The 21,517-nt window shown below is 42.5% G+C and overlaps 1 protein-coding gene across 3 annotated transcripts; it reads right to left on the bottom strand.

Annotated features, from left to right (window-relative positions):
• Positions 1-6,145: 6,145 nt before the first annotated feature.
• zgc:113278 (uncharacterized protein LOC541528 homolog) lies at positions 6,146-21,464 on the bottom strand. 3 transcript variants are annotated; one of them, XM_042098434.1, is made up of 11 exons: positions 21,417-21,464; positions 18,400-18,460; positions 18,151-18,269; positions 17,168-17,284; positions 16,424-16,482; positions 15,324-15,408; positions 15,006-15,076; positions 14,701-14,805; positions 13,088-13,231; positions 11,279-11,439; positions 6,146-10,870 (listed from the first exon to the last, which is right to left on the bottom strand). In XM_042098434.1, the coding sequence occupies exons 2-11, from the start codon at positions 18,437-18,439 to the stop codon at positions 10,797-10,799; spliced, it is 975 nt and encodes a 324-aa protein (XP_041954368.1). In that variant the 5' UTR covers positions 18,440-18,460; positions 21,417-21,464; the 3' UTR covers positions 6,146-10,796. The 3 variants fall into 3 exon arrangements, with proteins under 3 accessions (XP_041954368.1, XP_041954366.1, XP_041954369.1); XM_042098432.1 differs by lacking the exon at positions 21,417-21,464 and adding an exon at positions 19,215-19,554; XM_042098435.1 differs by lacking the exon at positions 21,417-21,464 and adding an exon at positions 18,545-19,191.
• Between the last annotated feature and the right edge of the window lie 53 nt (positions 21,465-21,517).

Below are 21,517 nucleotides of genomic sequence, written 5' to 3'. Positions count from 1 at the left end.
CACAAACAGACAAGTAAACAGGTAGAGTAAACAAGTCACCTCAGCACGACAAAAGCAATTGGGAAGGCAGAGGTGCACCAGTGGAGACATATGTTTCAGCTATCCAGACTGAGAGACTGACAGGTAGAGAGACAGGTGGGCAGGCGGATGTTCAGAAAAGCAGAAAGACAGACAGACAGACAGACAGACATGACCATAAAATAGACTGACAGATACTTCAGTGAGTGGACACGAATGCAGGCACAAGTTAGCAGAGGGCTGCAAGCAGGCAGTTAAACAGACAAAAAGGCAGACAAGGGGTCATGTACTGCATGTTGCAGCAGGGAAACACATGGGCCTTTCATAGAGGCAATTCAAAAAGCCATTCAAAGTTGTGACATGCGCACAGGGACAGATAAGCATACATAAAGATGGCATGCAAACATTCACAGAGAGATGGAGAGACATCAATTTACACAGCCAAACACAGCCAAATAACAGAGAATGTATTTTCTCAGGAAACAGGCCGATGTGCATACACATACACACACACACACACATACAAGAACACCTCAACAATATGCAATATGCAATTTGACTAAAAGATGCTGCAGAGATGTGTGTGTGTGTGTGTGCATGTGTGTGTGTTTACTGTATGTGTGTGCATTTACTGTGTGTGTTTGTAATAGCACTGAACGGGAAAGTCACAGGTACACAGACAGCACAATCAGAGTAGTGGACACACAGATATCACCAAACAGAGAGGCGGAAAGAGAAAACGACACAACGAGTTCAGCAAAGAGATGGAGAGAGAGGAAATAGGAGAATAACTCGGGAGGGGACTGCAAGTGGCAGTCGGATAAAGACAGATGTACCAGTCAGTAACACAGAGAAGAGAACGGAGAGGAGAGTGAATAAAATAATAAGAGAAAGTGATAGAAGGGATAGTGATACTGTTTAACATTCCAGACAGGTAGCCTGAACCCAGGAGCAGCCGCTGTGGGAGAGTGGAAAACTACAGCTCACAGGTGAAAGCAAGCAGCCTCAAAGGGACGCAGGGAGGGACGGAGGGAGGGAGAGAGATAAAGGGATAGAGTGGTGTATCAGAAGAATACAATGTACTGAGACAGAGAGGGAGAGGGAGAGAGACAGAGAGAGAGAGGACTGTAGAGGGAAAGAGAGAGATAGTTAAAGAATACATAAGAGGTGTAGAGAAAGGCTAAAAATGCACACTGCATAACCAAGTTAGATGCAGAGGGAGTGAGAAGATTTGCTATAAATGAATGCATGTGACCCAGTGGTTCTGTTTGCTGTTTCTGCAGCTGGATGGAGTCTTGTGTGTGTGTGTGGTGTTCAAGGGTGGCCATTCAGCAGGTGTACAACAAACTGTACAGTTGACACACATACACAAACACACACACGCACACACACACACATGGGCCTGGTTTTGCAACAGGAATAAAAAAAATATCACAGTGTATTATAACGCCACTCTCTCTCCCTTCCTCTCTTCCCTCTCCTCTTCATCCTCCTTTCTTCCCTCCACCTGTAGTGTAATAATTAATCCTGAGGGAGAGGCCCTGATAGGGCTGGCAAGGCGAGGCTGTCTGTGTGCCTCTGTCCCAGAGCCCCCCCTGGAAACAGCACTCCCCCAAAAACCCAGTGGGACAGCAGCACAGGCGAGTCTAGCCTGCAAGATAGAGAGACAGAGAGAAAGAGAGAGACAGAGAGAGAGAGGTGGATGTTGAAAGAAGATGTGCTGTAAAGAGAGGTGTAGAAGTGGAGAGGAAAGAGAGGATGGCAGTTTTGTTCACACTGGGGAGAGTGAGAGAGTGTGAGGGAGAAATCTGCAGCCAACGCGACGCTTAACAAGAGGGAAAATGTCAGAACACTTCAAAGTCCGACACACATTGTCTGGTACTGTTGTCATGGCAATCACTCGTCAACGAACACTAGGGGTCCAGATTCATAGATACTGCCCCCCCCCCCCTCCTCCAAACCATCCCCACTCCACCCTACTTTATGTAGGCCACACCCACAGAAAATATATTCAACAAGATATGGCCAACAACAAGCATCAAATTATTCTGCCCGGTGATATCACCACACATAGAGGAAAGGCACTGGACAATGGCTTTTTCGCCAAAGCCTGGGCACACCGTTTCTTACGGCTGACAAGTGAACTCTTTGAAGGCAGCTCTCGAGGTCTTTTCTCTCATCTCCCATCTGCCAGGCTCCAAAGACCAGCCGAGCAAATGAGTTTGGGTCCCCCTGCTCCTAAGAGCGCCGCCTCTTCCTTATTCCCCCATCTGAGTGACACTTCAATGGACGGATGTATTTATGGAAACATCCAGAACGAGTCTCCGTCAGAGGAGGATTGCAGGAGATGATATGTGCGGCAACGAAGGCATGCTGGTCGGTCAATAGATGGCCTGTCAGTAGCCATGTGTGGCCATGTTGACCTGGAAGGAGAATGCCATGCAATATGCTTTGTGAATACTGTTCACCCTGTGCAAGGTTGGGGAGGCTGTGAACCATGAGGACAGAGACCAAGGACACACCACACACACACACACACAAGCAGTAACACACTGTTAGTGGTGATTAAAGTGCAAATATGAACGTGCAAATGCACAAGGTCACAGCTACACACACCACATAAGCGCACACACAGGGCTGGTATTAGTGGTGGAGAGGAGAGAGTGGCTCAAGTCTTTCGCTCTGGAGGGGTAGTGTCCTAGATTCAGCGCTCCAGCGTCTTTCTGCCTTCTTATCACTCCCACCCACCGCACTCTCCTCTATCTCTCTCTCTCACACACACACACACACACACACACACACTTATTTGCTTTCTCTCAGTATGTGTGTGTGAATCCCCTCTCCTGTCTCTCCTCCACACTCTCTCAGTTGCTGTCTCTCTCACTTTCCCTTTGTGTCTGTTTCACTTTGTCTTTCTACCTCTGTTTCCTTCTCACTTCCCTCTCTCTCTCCCTCTCTCTCCCACTTTCTTTCCCTCCCTCCCTCTCTCTCCCACTTTCTTTCCCTCTCTCTCTCTCTCCCCCCTCCTCCTCGTCGGTGCTGCGTCCTCTTCTTCCCGCTGTTCTCCAGCCGCTCCAGTCCTGGGCGGCAGTCGCCTATAGGCTCAGGGACTGTCCCCGGGCAAGACTGGAAATCTACCACATGGTGCCTACTGCAGCATTAATCACCATCACTATCAGACAGCCAGGACAGAGAGAAATGGAGAGACAGAGAAATAGAAAGAGAGAAAGAGAGAGACAGGCAGACAGACAGAAAAAGAAAGACAGACAAAGACACAGACAAAGAGAGGGAAAGTTGTATGTGATGTACTGTATAATTATGAACTGTGGAATTTGGCTCTATAACACACAGTTTCTCCAACTACTGCTCTGCAACTTGGTATCATGGTTTTGCGTCTGTGCACAGAATACAACATTTGCACAAATAAGAGAATATACATGGAGACGAGTGTGTCAATATGTTTACTTCTGAAGTCCATAGCAGAAACAACAGGAGTGCAACCACAATAACGTTCTATTGCATCATCCCACCCCTCTCTCCAGCCAGCGCTTCATCTGCTGGAGCTCCTCCTCAGATGCTCACGCTGGCTTGGTTTGCTTGTCAGCTAGTGCCCTTCTGTGTGTCTGCCTGTACAATTCCAATCACCTGTCTGTCTGTCTATCTGCGGTGACCATACGTGGATAGTTCTGCATTTTGTCTATCATGTTTGTCTATGTATCATTAACATTGTTTGCCTGTGTATAATCACTTTGGATAAAATAACCTGGTAAATGAATAAATATTAAAGTATAATCATAGTGCCTATTTAACCCATCATTTCACAGTATGTAGGCTAGGCACCTAGGCACTGAGCCTAGGAGTCCTCTTCATTGGTGAGCTAAGGCATCCCCCATTCCCTGCTCTGTCTTGGCTCTAGGCCCTTTCCTGGTTAAGACACCTACATGTATAAACACCTACATAGTTAACTTGTGAGTACATATAGCATTGCAAAACATCTTCATAAAGCAGAAATGTGGCACCCAATGAGCATATAACAACAGGTTCCATTAAAGCTCTGAACCTTTTGCCGGGACATATCCAAAGTCCCCAAGCCTCTTCACACACACCCCTCATAGGATCACATGATCCCTGCTGCTGGTGCACTCCTTTCTGAGGACATACAGCACAACACCTGCCATGCCACATAAGACAAAGGAATTTTAAGGCAGGCAGAAATCCCTCCATGCTGTTATGAGCGGTTATAAAGTCCACAATCTATGTGAGATGGATGGGTGTGCTGCGCACTGGGCGAAAAAGGAGAGGAAGAGAGAAACTGAGATGGAGAAGGAAGAGAAAGAGATGGACAAAATGAAGATAAAAAGAAGGAAGAGAGAGAGAGAGAAAGAGAAGGGGGAGGTCTCACAAAACTCTATTGCAGAATAAACACATTCCAGCTCTCCATGTCTGTCTGCACATCCGTAACACAAAACAGTTTATCACTGAAATATGAGACATATGCGTAATTTGAAAATACATCTGGACACCAAAAAGGAGGCTGAAATATATAAGACTGTGCCAGGAAATCCGGGACGTCTGGTCACACTTACAAGGGTGAGAGAGGGAGAGACAGACAGAAAGAGAGAGACAGACAGAGAGCAAGGAGAAAGAGAGACTCTGTGCCTTACAGGGAGACAGATCATGAGACGAAAGAGAGACAACACGAAAAATTGTATGTGCAAAAGAGAGAGAGAGAGAGAGAGAGAGGAAAAGTGAGGGCTGAGAAGGACAGAAACAAACGGAGGGACTCCGACCCTACTGGCACCAGAAGGTTGCAGCAGCGGCAACAGAAGCCTGCTGAAGCTCCGTCCGGCTAATTGTGAGCTATTAGTCTGTGCGTCTGGAATTACATGTCTTATTAAATACAGAATTCCAAATGAGCCACGTTAAATACAAAAGTACTCCCCTTTTAATGAAGCTAATTTATATGGAAATGAGGCATAATCCGCACGATTCAGTGGGAGATTTACACTTATGGAACATTGGTGGCATGAAGAGGAGGGGAGAAGAGGGAAAAGAATGTCAGGGAAATGCCTCTTTTCCCCCTTTCTTTTCTTTTCTTAACCCCCCACCCCCACCCCACACACACACACACGCACACTTTCTTTGCAGAGTTGGAGAGTTTGTGACTGGTGCTGAGCTACTGCCTCCATGTTGCTGATGGTGCAAAAACTGAAGCCGATGAAGGGGCGCCAGGGTGGGGTGGAGTTGGGGGCGGGGGGGGGGGCATAGAACACTGAAAAAATGCAAACAGCGGGCGTGAGGGGGCTTCAGAGCCAAGCACAAACAGCACTATGGAAAGGAAAGTACCACTCATGAGTCAGGAATGAATGAGAGTGACAAGACAATGATAAAGGTTACTGTAAACACACAAACACAAAACTGTCTGCACAGTGCTTCCATGCACACATACAGCCTACACAATACACGCACGCCTAGGCAAATTCCTCAAGTCCACCACATTCATCAACTGAGGTTTTCTCCATGAGACAAAGCAATTTCAGAATTTTGTCTGTGATAATTTTTCATCCTTTCTTCCTCCACCTCTCTCTCTCTCCTTCCCTCTGTTTCACTGGCGGTGCAAACGAGTGGCAGTCTGTTGATTTATTAATGCAGCAGCTGGATGCAGTGGGCCGTGCCAAGCAAGAGAACACTCCTCTGTGGCTCAACAGCACCCTCTACTGGCAAAAACACACTGTCACAGCAGGGTGCATTGCTTCCACCGTGTCCAGACAGATAATAGAATGATGACGTATGAACGTAGTCAGCTCTACTGCAGCCTGAGGCCTTAACAGCTGAGGCGACTGATGATGCAAAGTTAAACAGCGGTTGCAGCTAACGCTTCAATGTGTATTTTTAAGCATGAATTGCATTGTTCAATTTGTGCTAAGGACTGTGGTATAACAATCATAACACATTATTTGCCATGTTTTCATTTTTAATGTCCATTTTACGTATACATCCAGTACCACTGCAGTAAGACTATAGCTATAGTATAGCCTGAAGGAGAGAAATAAAGTGAAATGTAGAGCAGCATTTTAACACACATATCAGAAGCAATCAGAAGCAAAGAGCAGAACTAAGACATCCCTGAGATTGAACAAAAGTTTTAATCAAACAGAAACATGAAACAGAACATAAACAAATCACACAGTGTTGCATAAATACATACATTTTAAAACTCCTCAGTCAACCAGATTTTGTTTTCTTATAAAAACAATATATTTCAACATATAGGCAAGCATCTACATAGAAAAAAAAACAGTGTGTATGCAAAGCACGAAAAGAACTTAAAGTTAAAAAAATCAGTATACCAGCTCGGATGCCTGTGAAAGCTTTGGTGCAATTCTTACACATTTTCTTTAGAATATACACACTGTGAATGATGTCGCTCAAATGGTGTCATTTCCACATAATAGTTTGGACTTCATCTGCAAAAAAGATGATCTACAGGGGAAAAGAACCAATCCAACCATCTGCATCCAGAAGTTGTTTTCTTTCATTCTGCGTTTTTTTGCATGTTCAGGTTTCACAGATGACAGAGCATGAAAAATATTAATTCACACTTCTGTTGTCAAAATGGACACACAAACTTCATGGAGAAAAACTTTTAACAAGTCCATTTGTCCTTTTCTTTCTTATCTATGCCCTTCCCCACCCCAAAACACAGTGACAAACCAAAACTCAGCTTTGCATGGACTCCACAACACGCACGCACGGTGCACGCACAGTGCACGCACGTTGCACGCACACACCTTATTAGCCACATGACAAAAACAACAAAGACAAAAAAGACAAGTAGAATGAATGCAGTCCTGTTAGAGTTCATTTGGCTTTTCTACCTGGCAGTGACATTCTGCTTTTGTCTTCTCCCATCACAGACCAACATGACATGTCAAAACATGGCAACTGTCTGCTCCACTTTCATGTGTAGTCCTAGACTTTCACAGCATTGTAAAATCAATGTTTTTTCTGCTTTTTGGACCCACACATGCTTTCACACATGGTATAAAAATAAAGTTGAAGTCTGTAAGGCGGCAAAACAAATAAACAAACATATTTGTGTGCTAAATAAATGTTGAATTCTTTACAGTTATTTTGAGCTCTATAAAAATAGCTTTCCAAAAAATCTGACAAAGGATTCAGAACAATGTCTCAATATATTTTTCTATACATTTCTTTTTCACTTCTCTTCTTTTTTTCATCTCAAAACATCAGACAACAACATGTTAAAAAACAAACAAAGTGCCTTTAGCTGCTCCTTCCCTCCTAAGACTTGCCATGTTTACCTCCCAGGGGCAGTCTTTTACTGTGACCTCTACTGTACTGTCTTCTGTTGGTGAAGAGGACACCTCAACAACAGAAGGTCAATACTTTCTTCATAAACTTTGCATTTATGAAGAAAGTAAATTCCAAATTCCAGATTCCAAATCTGACCACATGGGTTGAGTGATCATATAGGAATTGAATAGCATTTTCCAGAAGCACCTTCCTTTGTCCCCAGGTACAGCGGCAACGACCGCCTCTGTGTCTGTCTGTCTGTCTACAAAATAAAGACAGGCAATCATCTCCTCAGCCTCTTTCTTTCGGTTTACCCTCAGCATTTTTCTGTTCAACCATATGGGGTTGGATTTAGTTTTTGCAGTATAAAAAGCATTAGATAAAGAACTTAACATCTGTCTCTGATCGGATGGGTGCTGGAGTCAGGGACAGGTGCAGGAGGGATGGATATCTGATGGCAATGTCAAAATCACTGGCAAGGAACAGTGGCACTACTTTACAACTTTTGGCAAGAAAATGGTCATGCAACATTGCATTCTGACAGAGGGCGATTGTGTGTGTTCATGTGTTCATGTGTGTGTGTGGTTTGTTTCTCTGTGTGTTGATGTGTATATGTATTTATATTTGATGTTCAAAAGAGGGCGCCTCAGCTGTCCCTCTATTGATATTTAGTGAAGTGACTGGAAATCAAAAGCACTTCAAAAAAAACAACAAAAAAAAAACAACAAAAACAGAACATTCCAGTTCTTTTGCAGTCCACTGCCCCATCGGTATGGGTTTCTTACAGACATATCCAACTGGTTCATGCACAGGCCACCACATGCAAACACACATGTGCATGTGCGCACACACACACACACACACACACGCGCGCGCACGCACGCACGCACGCACGCACACACACACACGCGCGCACACACACACACACACACACTCGTACAAATATACAGATATATACCAGGTGCACAACAGCCAAAAATTAAAAAAATAAACGGGACGAACAAAATGACCTTGAGGTCAGTGCTCCATAAGCAATCATACACAACAAGGCAACATACATATTAAAAAATAAACTCAGTGTGGTCAGAACACAACAGAATAGAATAGTTATTTTAAGGACACTTGAAGAAGGATTGTATCATTTGAAGTAGCCGCTTCACCTAGCAATGCCCGTACCAGCGTTAAAAGAACAAGACAAAGACACAAACTCAGACTAAAGTACTACAGGGGGAGGGTACAAAAATAAAACGAAAACCACAAACCACTCCAATGATTAAGAAAAGGCCACACACACCTTGTGCTGCAGCAGATACTCCAAACTAATAAGATTCACTTCTGTCCGAGAACAAGAGAGAAGATGAAAAGAAAGTTTTGAGAAGATTAAAAGAACGCTTTTCTGTCACTTAGGCATCTCAAAAAAGGTCCAGTTTGCTTCACTTCAAACACAAAGTCTTGCTCGTCAGGTAAAAACAAAAACCCAGTCATAAAGGCTTTTACATCTCTCCTTAAATTAAGTGTTCTGAATATGTATACTTAATTAAGTAATAAATATTACAAGATACGGTACTTCAGGTACATGCTATTACAGGTTAGGCCTAGTAACCTTAAGCTCAAGTACTTTTGGAAACGATGTGTACTTATATTTTAAGGTACTTATTCAATAAAACTTAAGAATTTGAATACTTACTTGAATACAGAGAGAGTGACCCATGTTGATCTGCCTGCTTCTGCATGCATTCAGTCTCAACTCTCAGTACACCAAGACTGGACCAGTAATACAGTAGCTGACTGGCTTCAACTATAACAACTAACCTTCTGCCCTGACTCCTGAGACACCAGAGGAGACACGTAATGCTTCCCTCAGCCTCTTGTTTTTCAACATCTTCCTACCTCAGGAGCAGTTGCTGAGCCAGGCAGGTATTTCGTTGTTTAGTGATGTACAGTACCTGGGTAAATTTCCTGGGTAAATAACCTTCTATTAGGAGGTTTACCTCTTACTCTAGAGTTAACTCACCCAGGTTTGTCACTAAACCATTTACAATTGGACTACACCACAGGTTAGAGATTGGGGAACATTCTGTACAAACACTGTTACCCTGTTTACTTTCTACGCCCAGCCACCAGAAGGATTGAGCCAGTCAAAACGCCACACATCCTGTGGAGCAGACGTCCCATTTTCTGACCCCCAACCAAATCCACCCTTGCTCAATCGCTTGTGTATCTAAGAACACGAGATGCCAGACATTTCCTGCCCACCACAATTCCAACACATAATGTACATGATGTATAAATACAATCTCTTTAAAAAGACATTTTAAACGAGGGTCATTTCACTTTCACCGACTGGAGTGTTTTTTATGCTTGCTCTGGTGTGTTTTCTGACTAGTTCTTAATAATAGCATAGGAGACAGCACACAATGTTTGTGTTGTTTACCATAAGAGCCATGCTTTTCAAACATCCTAATGAGATTCACATAAAGCTAAGGCTTGATCTGAGGAAAACACAGATACACAGCCTACTCATTCAGACATAATCTCCCTGATCCATGAATCTGCATACGTGAAGTCACAGGCAATTAAAGACTGCATATTCCAACAAACAACAACCCGACTCTGAAAGGACAGCATCCTTTGTTACCTTTTCAGCTATCGCTTAGGTGCCATTAATTTTTCTTACACAACATACTCAAAAGGCAAAGCAGCAGGACACTAAACTGTTCAACAACTACAGCAAAAACAAAATAAAAATGAAAATAAGCAGGAAAAAGGACACTTTTTTACCCCCAAACCACCTCTCTCCAATCGTGCACATGTTTGGTGACGGGCACAGTGACGGATGCTGAGTGGTGTATATCAGCTGTAGGCTGCAGGGCGTTGCCATTCCTTTTCTGTCATTTTTTTTCTCTGCGATGCTTTCAGTGTTTCTCAAATCTAGCAGCCTTGAGGAGAGAGAGGTCTGCAGCTACTGACCGAGAAGAGAGATGGACGCCTCTAACACCACCCCACCCCCCCAGAGGATGACCTCAACCAAAACCTAAGCAACAGTTTGAAGTGTTTTGAAGGAATGCGGTTGGTCCTTCAAATCCATCCTACACACAGTGCTTATCTTTAATACATCCTCCAAAACCCTTCCTGTGCACAATTTTAAAACTGCCATGAGACTGGCAGCTGGTGGATTTGCGAAAACAAAATCAGCTGCTGAACACCAAGACTTTTTTTTCCCCAGCCTAAGAATACGTAAGAAAATAAACTCATAGTGCATTCTGAAGAAAAGATTACAAAAAAAGAAGTGTACGAGTAGACCCACACTTGAACTTTCTCACGATGATTAAGGTTTTCGTCTGTGTGGTGAAGTGTTTTTTTTGTCATGACAGACAGTAGGACTACCTTGCTTTTATAAGGAAAAGTTAGAATGTCACGAGGACAGGACCCTCCTCCTCCATTCAACTGTCTTTGCTTCTCTACGATGCTTTTGATTTTCTCGCTCTGGGCGATGTCTTGTCGTCTGGCTTCATCACTCCGTTTGCAGAACCTCCTAAGAAGGACAAATAACAGCAGGAAAAACGTAAAAACCTAACATTGTACAAATGAACATGGTTTAGATTGAAGAATAATACAATAGTTCGCATCAATCTTTTTACAGCAGCTCATTGGAATACTGTCAAGACTGATTAAGATAACGTATGTTTATCACATGCATTTATTTGTTTGTTATTTTGTTTCTTTAAAATCTGCGACACCAGACACGTACATTTAGTGTCCAGATCATGTAGATAACTGTGCACGTGTGAGTGAGCATGAGGCAGGAATTCACATTTCCTATTTCTTAATTTTTAACAAGCAGAAACATTAACCAGAATAGCAAATTAACATTGTGCTATAGAAACACTGACAGAAAACTTTGTGACGAAGCCCCACACCCCCACCCCATGAACCCCCTCACCTCGAGACGAGTCCTTCTTGGAGGGCTTCATCTTTGGGCTGACGGCCTTCTTCTTGATGGCCTGGGTCTGGCTTTGCTCCCGCCACTTCTTCAGCTGGAAGTTGATGAATTTCCACATCATCCAGGCCTGGGTCAGGCAGATGGCCGAAAGGCAGGTCATCCTGAAGGTCACAGGGAGACACGGTGGGCTAAGCGGAGGAGTGGGCACTGCCAGTGGGCTTAAAGGGAAACTTGGCAGGATTTCCCCCTCTGCTGGAGAAATTGTGTATTATGCTATTTCAAACTGTGGAAAAAGGTAACGATAAAGCACATGGATTTGTTTACAAGCTAGCTAAACGGTTAGCATAAGTTCGGCAGACAATGTGTATGTTATAAGGTAAGAAACACGATTTAAAACCATAGGTTTAAAACGAGTTTCTTACTTCTCTTTCCGGGACGGTAGTCTCAATGTTGCAAGGTTGGTTTTCCGCCTGGGGACGCTAGGGGCAGCGGGAAAAGTCACCATTTTCACCGGAACAGGTCATTTAACCATCCAAATGATTTCTAAACGGGTTTATAACGTTGAAATAGTTGCCAAGTTCCCCTTTAAGTTCACTCTAAGGCTAACCCCAAAGCCAGTATCGCTACAACCACTCTGGTTCACCATCTCATCCTTATTTTTGGAATATATTTGGAAGCTCAGGCAGGTTGGTTTGTGTGTATGTGTGTGTATATATATATATATATATATATATATATATATATATATATATATATACACACACACACACACACACACACACACCTGTATTTGCATTCATCCTTTCCCAACCTTGGGGTCACCTGAAAATTCAAATGGTGCCGCCTGAGATACTGGGTATCTTACAATTGACCAGTATGTTACATTAAAATATACATACATTAAATAAAAACTATTTTAAAAACCCATATAATCAGATCCTTCATTACAATCTGGCTACATAAAAATAAACGCAGATAGCCCGCATGAGATGCTTGACGTAATCATGCTGTTGGGTGTTACAACAGAGATTATGTGAATGATTGGGGTCGCCAATGTTTTGTGACATCAAAATAGGGTCACCTGCCAAAAAAGGTTGGGAACCCCTGGACTAAAGCAAAGACATGAATACAAAACGATAAAGTCGTCCATGGTGCCATGCTCTAGCCAGACTAAAACATGCCTTCATCCCCAGCAGATTAAATGGGCGAGGGAGCCCGTCAAGAGGATTGTACACACATCAGTGGACGAGATATGGGGGATGGAGGTGGGGGTAGACAAACTTTTGTCTTTCTGAGACAAACTATCTTCTTGTGAGATGGGATCAGGCTGAGGACCCTTCTGTTGCCGTTTCCTCTGAGTTATCCTGAAGCACTTCCTGCCTAGCCTCGTGATGATATACCCTCATGTCACAGAGCAACAGGCTCTGGCTCCTCCTGGGTCACTGAAAATAGCACTAGTATGCTGAGAACCCAGGAAACCCAAGTAAATATGTGAAAAGACTGAAGAATACATTTTGTAGTTGTACCAATCACTATCGACACATCTTGGAAAAATGCTTGTTAAATAAATCCCAGAACTTCAAACCTGTAGCCAATACAGAATCATGTTTTCAACAAGTAATGGCAGCCAATTACATGGGAAAGGTATCGAAAGATTAATATCTTCCCATACCGTTTTTTTTTTATCAGATGGGCTCTAGCTAACCAGGTTTACAAGTAAACAAGAGGCACTGTCTAGAAGAATTCCGCCTTGAGACTGTAATCTGAGAAAGTTAACTGTGGAGAATCTGGGTTCACACTCGAACTTGCCTGACAGTTAGCACGTTGAAGTTGCCCTGGGCCAGGGAGAAGCCCTGGTTGTCGGTGCGCGAGAGCCCGAAGCCGAAGGTGAGTACGGAGAGCGTGAGGGTCAGAAGCCGTGCGATCACGAACAGCAAAGCCCACAGGGTGAACCTGAAGGGAAAAAAAAAAATCTAAATTACATACAACCCTGCACAACAACAACAACAACAACAACAACAACAAACTGCTATCAATTAACTGTATCTTAAGCAATGAACAGATGATTAAACAACAGCGTGTATGTTTGCATGTGCAACTGCAGAATACCACTTTTACTCACATTAGAATCACCCTACAGTCATACTACTACTACTACTACTACTACCACCACTACTGCATACAGATGATAATCAACTATAGTTTGCACAAGTGTGGCTTGTTGACAAGTTGATATATATGTATACACAATGGCTATCAGCTGCAGAATACAGCTTTTACCCACATTAAGATTTTGGGAACATATTTCTCCCACTTTCAAGCAGTTACACCAGCTCCCTGTCCACTTCTGTATTCAGTATAAAGCCTTCCTGCCCCTTTTCAAGTCTGCTTGTGATCTCACTTCTGTCTGTCTAGACTCTCACACCCCCAAGTCTCCAGACAGCCGTCAGCTCACTGTCCCTCTTTCCACACTTGACACCACTGGCCGTGACAGGGCTCTCAGCGTAGCAGCAGGCCCAAGGCTAGGGAATACCCTGGCCCAAAAACTTGAAAGGTGTGATATGGAATGCAAAATGGAGTGGGAGGGAGTACACTCAATTTATATTATGTGTGGGAAAGTGGTTTTGCACACATGCTTTGAAGTGTTGATGGAGAGGTCTCAGGTAGCAGGAATATGGTCTCATGTCCAAATGACATCAACAGCAACACAAAGTCCTTGACACCAGATACTACTCAACTGGTAGAAGATGGTCCTTCTATACCAAGTAGATATTACCTCCACATCGTCTACAACCATGTTCCGCTTATTACCAGTTACTACAACCATACATAGTCTCCAGTTTCAAAATGTATCTCAATAGCAATCCTTCACTGCAAGTAATAAAATATTTATTTCTTTCTCTGGTAGGTTCCAACATTCTAGCCTCTGTGAAAGACACTGGCTTTGCAATAGTATCATGAGATCCAGTCCTAACTGTCAAACACATTTTGTTTGTGCAGCATTTTTGACTTGCTAGATCATGCTGTTCTGCATTTCAATATGTTTGAACTTTGCCCTTCATTTACAAATATACCTCCATCCACTCACCACTGGAGCAACCGCAAATATATTTTCATGAAATCACACACACACACACACACACACACACACACACACACACACAATGTTGGGAAGTACCTCAGGTAATTGTAAACCAGTCCCAAAATGAGCTATAATCTACAACACCACAGTAGGGTTGATGATTCCATGACATTCCACACAAATGGCCAACAAAAAGCTGTTTTTATATTAGAGAGCTCAAATCTACATGTTCGACACAGAGCATTTTTCATCTGTTGACTTTTTCTGCCGTCACAAATTCCTAAATTACTGTGATGGTTACAGTTTAACAGTCCGCGGTACCCACAGCATCCACACCTACCCTTTCTGTTTGTTCTCGTCACTGAAGTAGAAGAGGCGTGAGGCGTGGAACAGCAGCTCCACCAGGTAGTGCGGCACCAGCAGGACTAGGCCCAAACGGTGGAGACTGACAGGAAGAGGGAGACAGGAAATGACATCAGAGAACGCAAGGTGTCAAAACAAAAGGTCAGTCTACCAACAGCTGCCGAAAAAATCGAATGCATGTCTACAGACAAAGTTATATTTGGTGAATCTGTTTTTTGTCATCGTAGAATATTAATGAAGGGAGAGATTATATTTTGAGACGTAGCGTGTTGATATACTCACTTTAAGACATAGGCACCTGTGATGTGGAAGATGTAAAGGCAGATGTAGTACAACTGGCGTGGGATGTCTTCCTAAATAAAAACAAACAGATTTGTGAATTCACAGTTCTGTTAAATTAGCAAACTAAAAAAAACAAAAAAAAAACACATGTTTCAATGTAGCAACATTCAAATAACAAAAAAGATCTCTAGTTATTTAATTCATTGGGGTCTAGTCTTAAGGTACTGGATATGGTTTAGTATTACCAAAGTATAACATGGAACACTAAACAACAAAAATACAACTCAAATGTAAAAGTAGTGATACAGAATTCCTTACTTTTCTGACTTTTTGAAAGTACAACTCCGGAAGGGCATGGAACCAGTAGGCAATCTGACAGATATAGAAGAACTTCACCTGAAATCTGTCCAAGGAATCATTAAAACATACATTAAAACAAGACAATGTAGTTCTTTTACTGTAAATAATGTCTTCAACTTGCTTTGATGATATATGGACTTCACTGTGGCATCTCTGTAAATACCAATTTGCACCCTGAGGCCCCGCTTTTGCCCTGTTTAGCTTTATCGTTCTGTCCAGGAGCTTGATCCTTTTCATCAGTTCTCGACGAACTGGTTTCCCCATAGCACTAAATGCACACCCAATGCATTGCAAATTGACAAAAAGGGGAATTCCTACATTGTGCTACTTTGATTATATCCAATATCACATAATAAAATAAATGTCACATAATCCTAGCACTCAACTTGAGGTTCAGTGAACTTGAACTTCATGTTTAATGTCCAAACACAAAGAGAGAGCAGTGTTTCCCATACATTGATTTATTTGTGGCGGCCCACCACAATATCAACATTGACCATCACACAATGATTTTCCAGGTTGTACTAAATTGTGATTAAATCTGGTTAGCATCATAACTACGCTGTGCTAATTTGTTAAAAACTGTTGTATTCAAGTTAATTCTGCAAACCAACCACCACAAATGGAATTATATTCTGTGGGAAACACTGGAGGACTGTAAAAACATAATGGGCAGCTATATGGTCAGAGAATACAACAATAAACTAGCGATAAGACCGAACTGAGGGAGGCATACTGTCTGCCAGAGGGACACTGCATTCTTGGTGAATGTCTTGAAAAAGCCGCAGATTTCGTTCATATTATTCAAGACATACGATATAAACTGCAGTGGTAGATATAGAGGTATGTTCATGGCCACTGCATAAAGTTTCACAAATGCACAGGCAGAAATTGGAGCACAGGCACCAATGCACATGCACAAGACACACCACACACACACACGTGTGCAACACACAAATATTCCCACACGATCTCACAAAGTGTGTGTGTGTGTGTGTGTGTGTGTGTGTGTGTATGTGTGTGTGTCTGGGTCTGGTGTCACATGACTCAGCACTTACGCCATGTGAGTGTGAGGATAGCCTTCCCACAGGAAGGTGGGGTTGGTCACAAACTCCTCCTGGGAGGGCAAAAAAAAATATAGAAACAACATATACATGCAGGTTCAGAGTTACTGCTGTGCTCCAGTGAGGAAATCTCAAAACACATAGTCAGCATTTGGCTGTAGCTTTCATCCAAACTATTTCCAGCACATTGAGGGTATCAATTGCTATCTGTACTCCCTAGGTTTTGAACCAATGACCTCTGGGGATTTTTAAATCATATTTATCTGGTTATACCTACTACAGCTTGCCACATTTGCACATATAATGTTTAACCCTCACCAAAATGTTCTATCATTATTCACAAAACAAAAAGCAGTGTGTCTTACACATCTGACTACAGAGAGATAATGTAAGACGCATGCCATAGCATAATGTAAATGGTATGTTGGTTTTGAAAGCACAACACACCAACCATCACACATTTAATATGGTAAACCTCGCCTAAGCATTTCTCAACGAAGCTTTGGGGATTCACAGAGCTTAGCGTTTTAGGTCATTCTCTGTTCCAACATGCATCACAGAACTATAATGCCTAACTGAAGAACTATAATGCCTAACTGAAGTGTATTCCTAAGCAAGATGAGCAAACACAATGGATCCCCAGTTACAGGATTTGTGGACATTTCAGCAGCCAACTGAAGGCAGTACTGCCATCATGGTAGCACTTGTATGAGGGTTTATAGGTGGACGCCCCCTTACCGCGGTCAGGATGCTGCATCCCCACACAAAGGAGAACAGGTAGAAGGCAGCCAGCTGTCCAGACTCATTAAACTTGCTGTGCTTGGTCTTGGACAGGTGTAGCCGCCGATTGATTTTCTGCAAAGCACACAAAGTAAAAACAGCTCAAGCCACAGATCTGAACCTCTGTTTAATGGTTGGCAGAGATTCAAAGATTCAACATCTTAAGCATAACACAACAATACTTCAACCTGAAGCACCAAAACATGAACAACATATAAGATATCATGAACACTAACTGGAAAATATCACCCTATGAAATTATTCAAAGGCAACTGAATGACAGTGGTGATCTGTCACAGTGAAATATAAACATAATTTGTATATATAAATATATGAAAAGGAGCATCTCTCACGGCTGTCATCAGATGCATTCTTTGCATGAAAGACAACACAACACCCCACCACCACCAGAGACGTAAAGGAATGCAGAGCAACATTTGCACAATGACAACAACCTCACAGTGGCCAGAAACCATGTTACTCAATCTCTAATTTGTTGCACCATACTAAATCACTCTGCTTACTGGGCAGCACTAACTAGAGAGCAGAGATAGCATTGAGCCTGGATTACAAAAGAGCAGGGGATGAGCTCTAAAAAGCAAAAAAGGGGTGTTAAAAAGTGATATGGAAGGATGTTGAAGGGACAGACACGTCGTGAGCTTTTCTGCTCTGACTAAAATGGTAAGGTTTTGTTCTGTAGGCCGAACAGGAAATTAAAAGCCCCAAATTAATTTTTTTGACTCATCTTGCAGCCAGGAAAAGAAATGTCTGGCTGGTCTTATTCACACAAAATACATACAAATGTGTGTTTTCTCTCTCTCTCTCTCTCTCTCTCTGGGTAACTTTCATGGCTGGTATTGATTGTCTGTAATTTAGCTAAAATGGACCATAGACCCCACACAATTCTGCTCTGCTTTAGTTCAGAATGATGGTTCACTTACATCAAGCACATACTCCTGAATCAGGGCATGAAGTATGACAGCAATAAGAAGGTAGAAAAACACAGTAGCAATGTCTTTGGGTCCATACTGATAAAGCACCAAAGGCTCAGGCCGGTCATCTGCAGGTAAAAACATACATTTTCAGTCAACACAAAACTATATTTACTACAGGTTTCACTTTAAGTTAATTCAATGAAAACAGGTGCAGGCTGGAGAGATTACAGTCAATTGAAAGTAAAGAGTACTCACCAAGAGTTTGAGTGACATTGTACTGGACTGTTATAAACATGATTGCAAACTTTGCCGTCACCTGCAAAATAATATTAATGTGATCAATGACTCGACGATTTATCACTCCCCCCTCGTACACCTGCATAAAATGTAGGGCCTCCACCTTACTACGCTGCTGCCTCTCTTGATCACTACTAGGTTCCTCATCGCAGCATAACCTCTTCGCATCGACACTTCAGATAACCACCGTTGGCTAGAAAACTCAGGTCATATTAATCACTGGCCAAGACATGATAAAAGAATGGCGGGGAGATCTAACGAGCTAACTGGCTAAGAGACGTTTCCGTTATTGCATAGTGGTTTCACCGCCACAATTAACCTTAAAGTGGTTAATTGGTAGGCAAAGCTACTAGCTAACTCCTCTCACACCAACACAGCTAGAGCTACCCCTCAAAGTAAAAATGAGTCAGAAATTATGGCAGGTAACTTAGCAGCTAACGATGAGCTCAGTCAGAAGTTGACTGTTATGCCAACTAGATTGTTGTAAGCATTCAATTAGAAGACCTACAAATTACTATTAAAAGTGTTATTAATGGACATGATATAACCAGTGTAATGTTGGTTGGTGGCACTAGGATGAAAGCAAAAGCTAACATTAACCTTACAGCTAGGTGTAATGTTATGTGAGGCTAGCTGCTTGAAAACAGGCCTGCGTTTCCTGACAGAGCTGTCGGACCTGCAAGGGGTATCGCTTCAAAACAGTGCACTGTTGTCAAACAACACTGTTCCTGCTCAGGTAGAACTAGCTGCTTTGGGTGTTTATTGTTCCATACCTCAAACATCAGACCAAGCAGAATGATCATCGCCACACATGAAACCATATCCGCGTGATTCTGGATAACAAACTCGTGGCTCAACACCGGCGGACTCTTGTTCTTCTTTCGGAAACCCATGGCTGAAAAGGTTAGCACTGCTACCTTCAAGTATCAGTCTCTCGTTGCACCCGCGGGTCTTGTTGTATACGACCTCCGTTTACTACCCTAAAGATGACTGATATCCCGATCAGGAATAAACCATAACACACATTCACACAGGCTATCCAACAATACTCACTGTATCCTCCCAGTTCCTACCTAACAGGCTGACTGGAGAGTAGGAGGTACAAGCGGTTTGAAGCACGGGAAATTCCGCGCCCCCAGTGGATTGAGTCGCGTATGATCACAATATTGTAGCCTATGCTACAAAGAATATAAATGAAAACAATATCTTTAATTTATGGAGCAAAATATATGGGAGATCTGCATCGAATTTTCGAACACTATATTTGTATAACATATCGCTCTCTTTTTCAGACTGTGACTTTAATTTGATTCAGAATAAACTCAACTAGCCTATATAGGCCCTACTGTAATAATTGGATGTAAGCCTATTTAAATTGGGGCTTGTAGGCCTATGCGACACTTGAATGGATGGGGTGGGGGGTAAATATGACAAACTTTCCAGAGCGGTCACCCATGGCCCGCCCATTGACGTAGGCTTCGATACAACCACATTAACATTTCAAAGTTCAAACATGACTGACAATAAATTCCACCGAAACGGTTATCTAATCTAATGTTGAACTCCACTCTGTTCCGTTGTACACTGGCTAATGTAGGCTAATTCTTGACGTAAAGATAAACAAAAAAAAATCTGCCATGCAAAAATGTTCATTTGCGGGGTGTAGGCTACCGGGCAGGGGCATCTGATTCTGCAGGTTATGGTCTGATCGTGAATGGTAAATTGAACACGACGGCCAACTGGACACAGAGGGTGGGAAGAAGCCAAGATGCCAAAAAAGGCTAGCCAAATTTGAATGCACCATAATGCCTGTGACTGCTGATGGTTAATGCATGGCAAAAGAGATATAGGCTAGGCCTAGGCAAGTCATCTGAATGTCTGATGTCCCTCCGTCCTTGACATCTCATAGTGTGGATCATGGATCTAACATATTAATGGACCTGCTTACGGTTTTACATCTTAAGATGACTGCTATGTTAACAATAAATGAATAAATAAAAAACAGCTGTGAGGCTAGTGCCAGGACCAAAGTCTTGAAGTTTCAGGTGATCCATTCAGAACGCTTGTCTTTTAGTCCTGTAGAGGTCAGTATTGTGTCTTTCAATAAATCTTGTGCTGAAGTGAACAGTCATAGTAGGCCAAAAAGCCTTACTACTACATTGGTGTTAAGCGCAGTCATTGTAGATTAACCTTACAGCTCGTTGCAGCCTATTCAGTAGGCCTATGCAGCAAGGTTAAACACATTGAATGATAGCCAATACTACTTATAGTCAGATGGATGCAGTTTTAAGATGGCATTGTAATTTTTGTGAAATAACAATGCTGCATCATGTCCACATAGAAACAAACATGGGATCAATCTTCCTTTGTTTTACTCTGGCCAGTTCATGGAGATGATTGGACATTGAATGGAGTCAAATATACTCCATATAATGAATGTATATTTATATTGCAGGGATTTCTTACACACAAGATTATTTACAAACAGACTATTGAAATGTGTCCATAATGTGAATGTGTGTCACATATTGCACAAAACTAAATTCACCATTAGGTGCTTCAAGACTTAAATTAGGACATACCATGCCACGCTCTTCATTAAAAATGTATTTAGTTGTATTTGTATGGTTGTCTAATTTTCTTTGAAAATTCATGCCGATGAAAATTTATTTGAGAGGTTACTCCCATGTTTACCAATGTAACTTTCCTATACAGTGTTTACTCCTGTCCTCTGATTGCAGAAAGAGAGGGAGGGATCTGAAGAAAATGTCCTCAACACAACATGGAGACGACAAGAAATGTGCAAGCCAACACACTGATTTTTACCCTTTATATATAAGAAATACACCCATACAGACACAGCAAACAATGGATGCCCTACATAGACATCATCATCCACCCATTAGTGACTGTTTTGTTAGAGAAAATGTGGTTAAAATGTGATATTTTGTGATCTGGGCCTAGCTCTCACTCACCGCTCTCTCTCTCTTGCTCTCCGAGCTGCCCCTGCCAGCAGTGAACAAAGATAATTACTCAGGAAATATTTCAGCCAATCAGCTGCGGCCTTACATGCCGC

This window comes from Alosa sapidissima, chromosome 7 (genome assembly GCF_018492685.1).
Source record: "Alosa sapidissima isolate fAloSap1 chromosome 7, fAloSap1.pri, whole genome shotgun sequence".
Lineage (NCBI taxonomy): Eukaryota > Metazoa > Chordata > Actinopteri > Clupeiformes > Clupeidae > Alosa > Alosa sapidissima.
The sequence above is the reverse complement of the archived record's forward strand: the minus strand, read 5'-3'. Positions and strand labels throughout refer to the sequence as shown.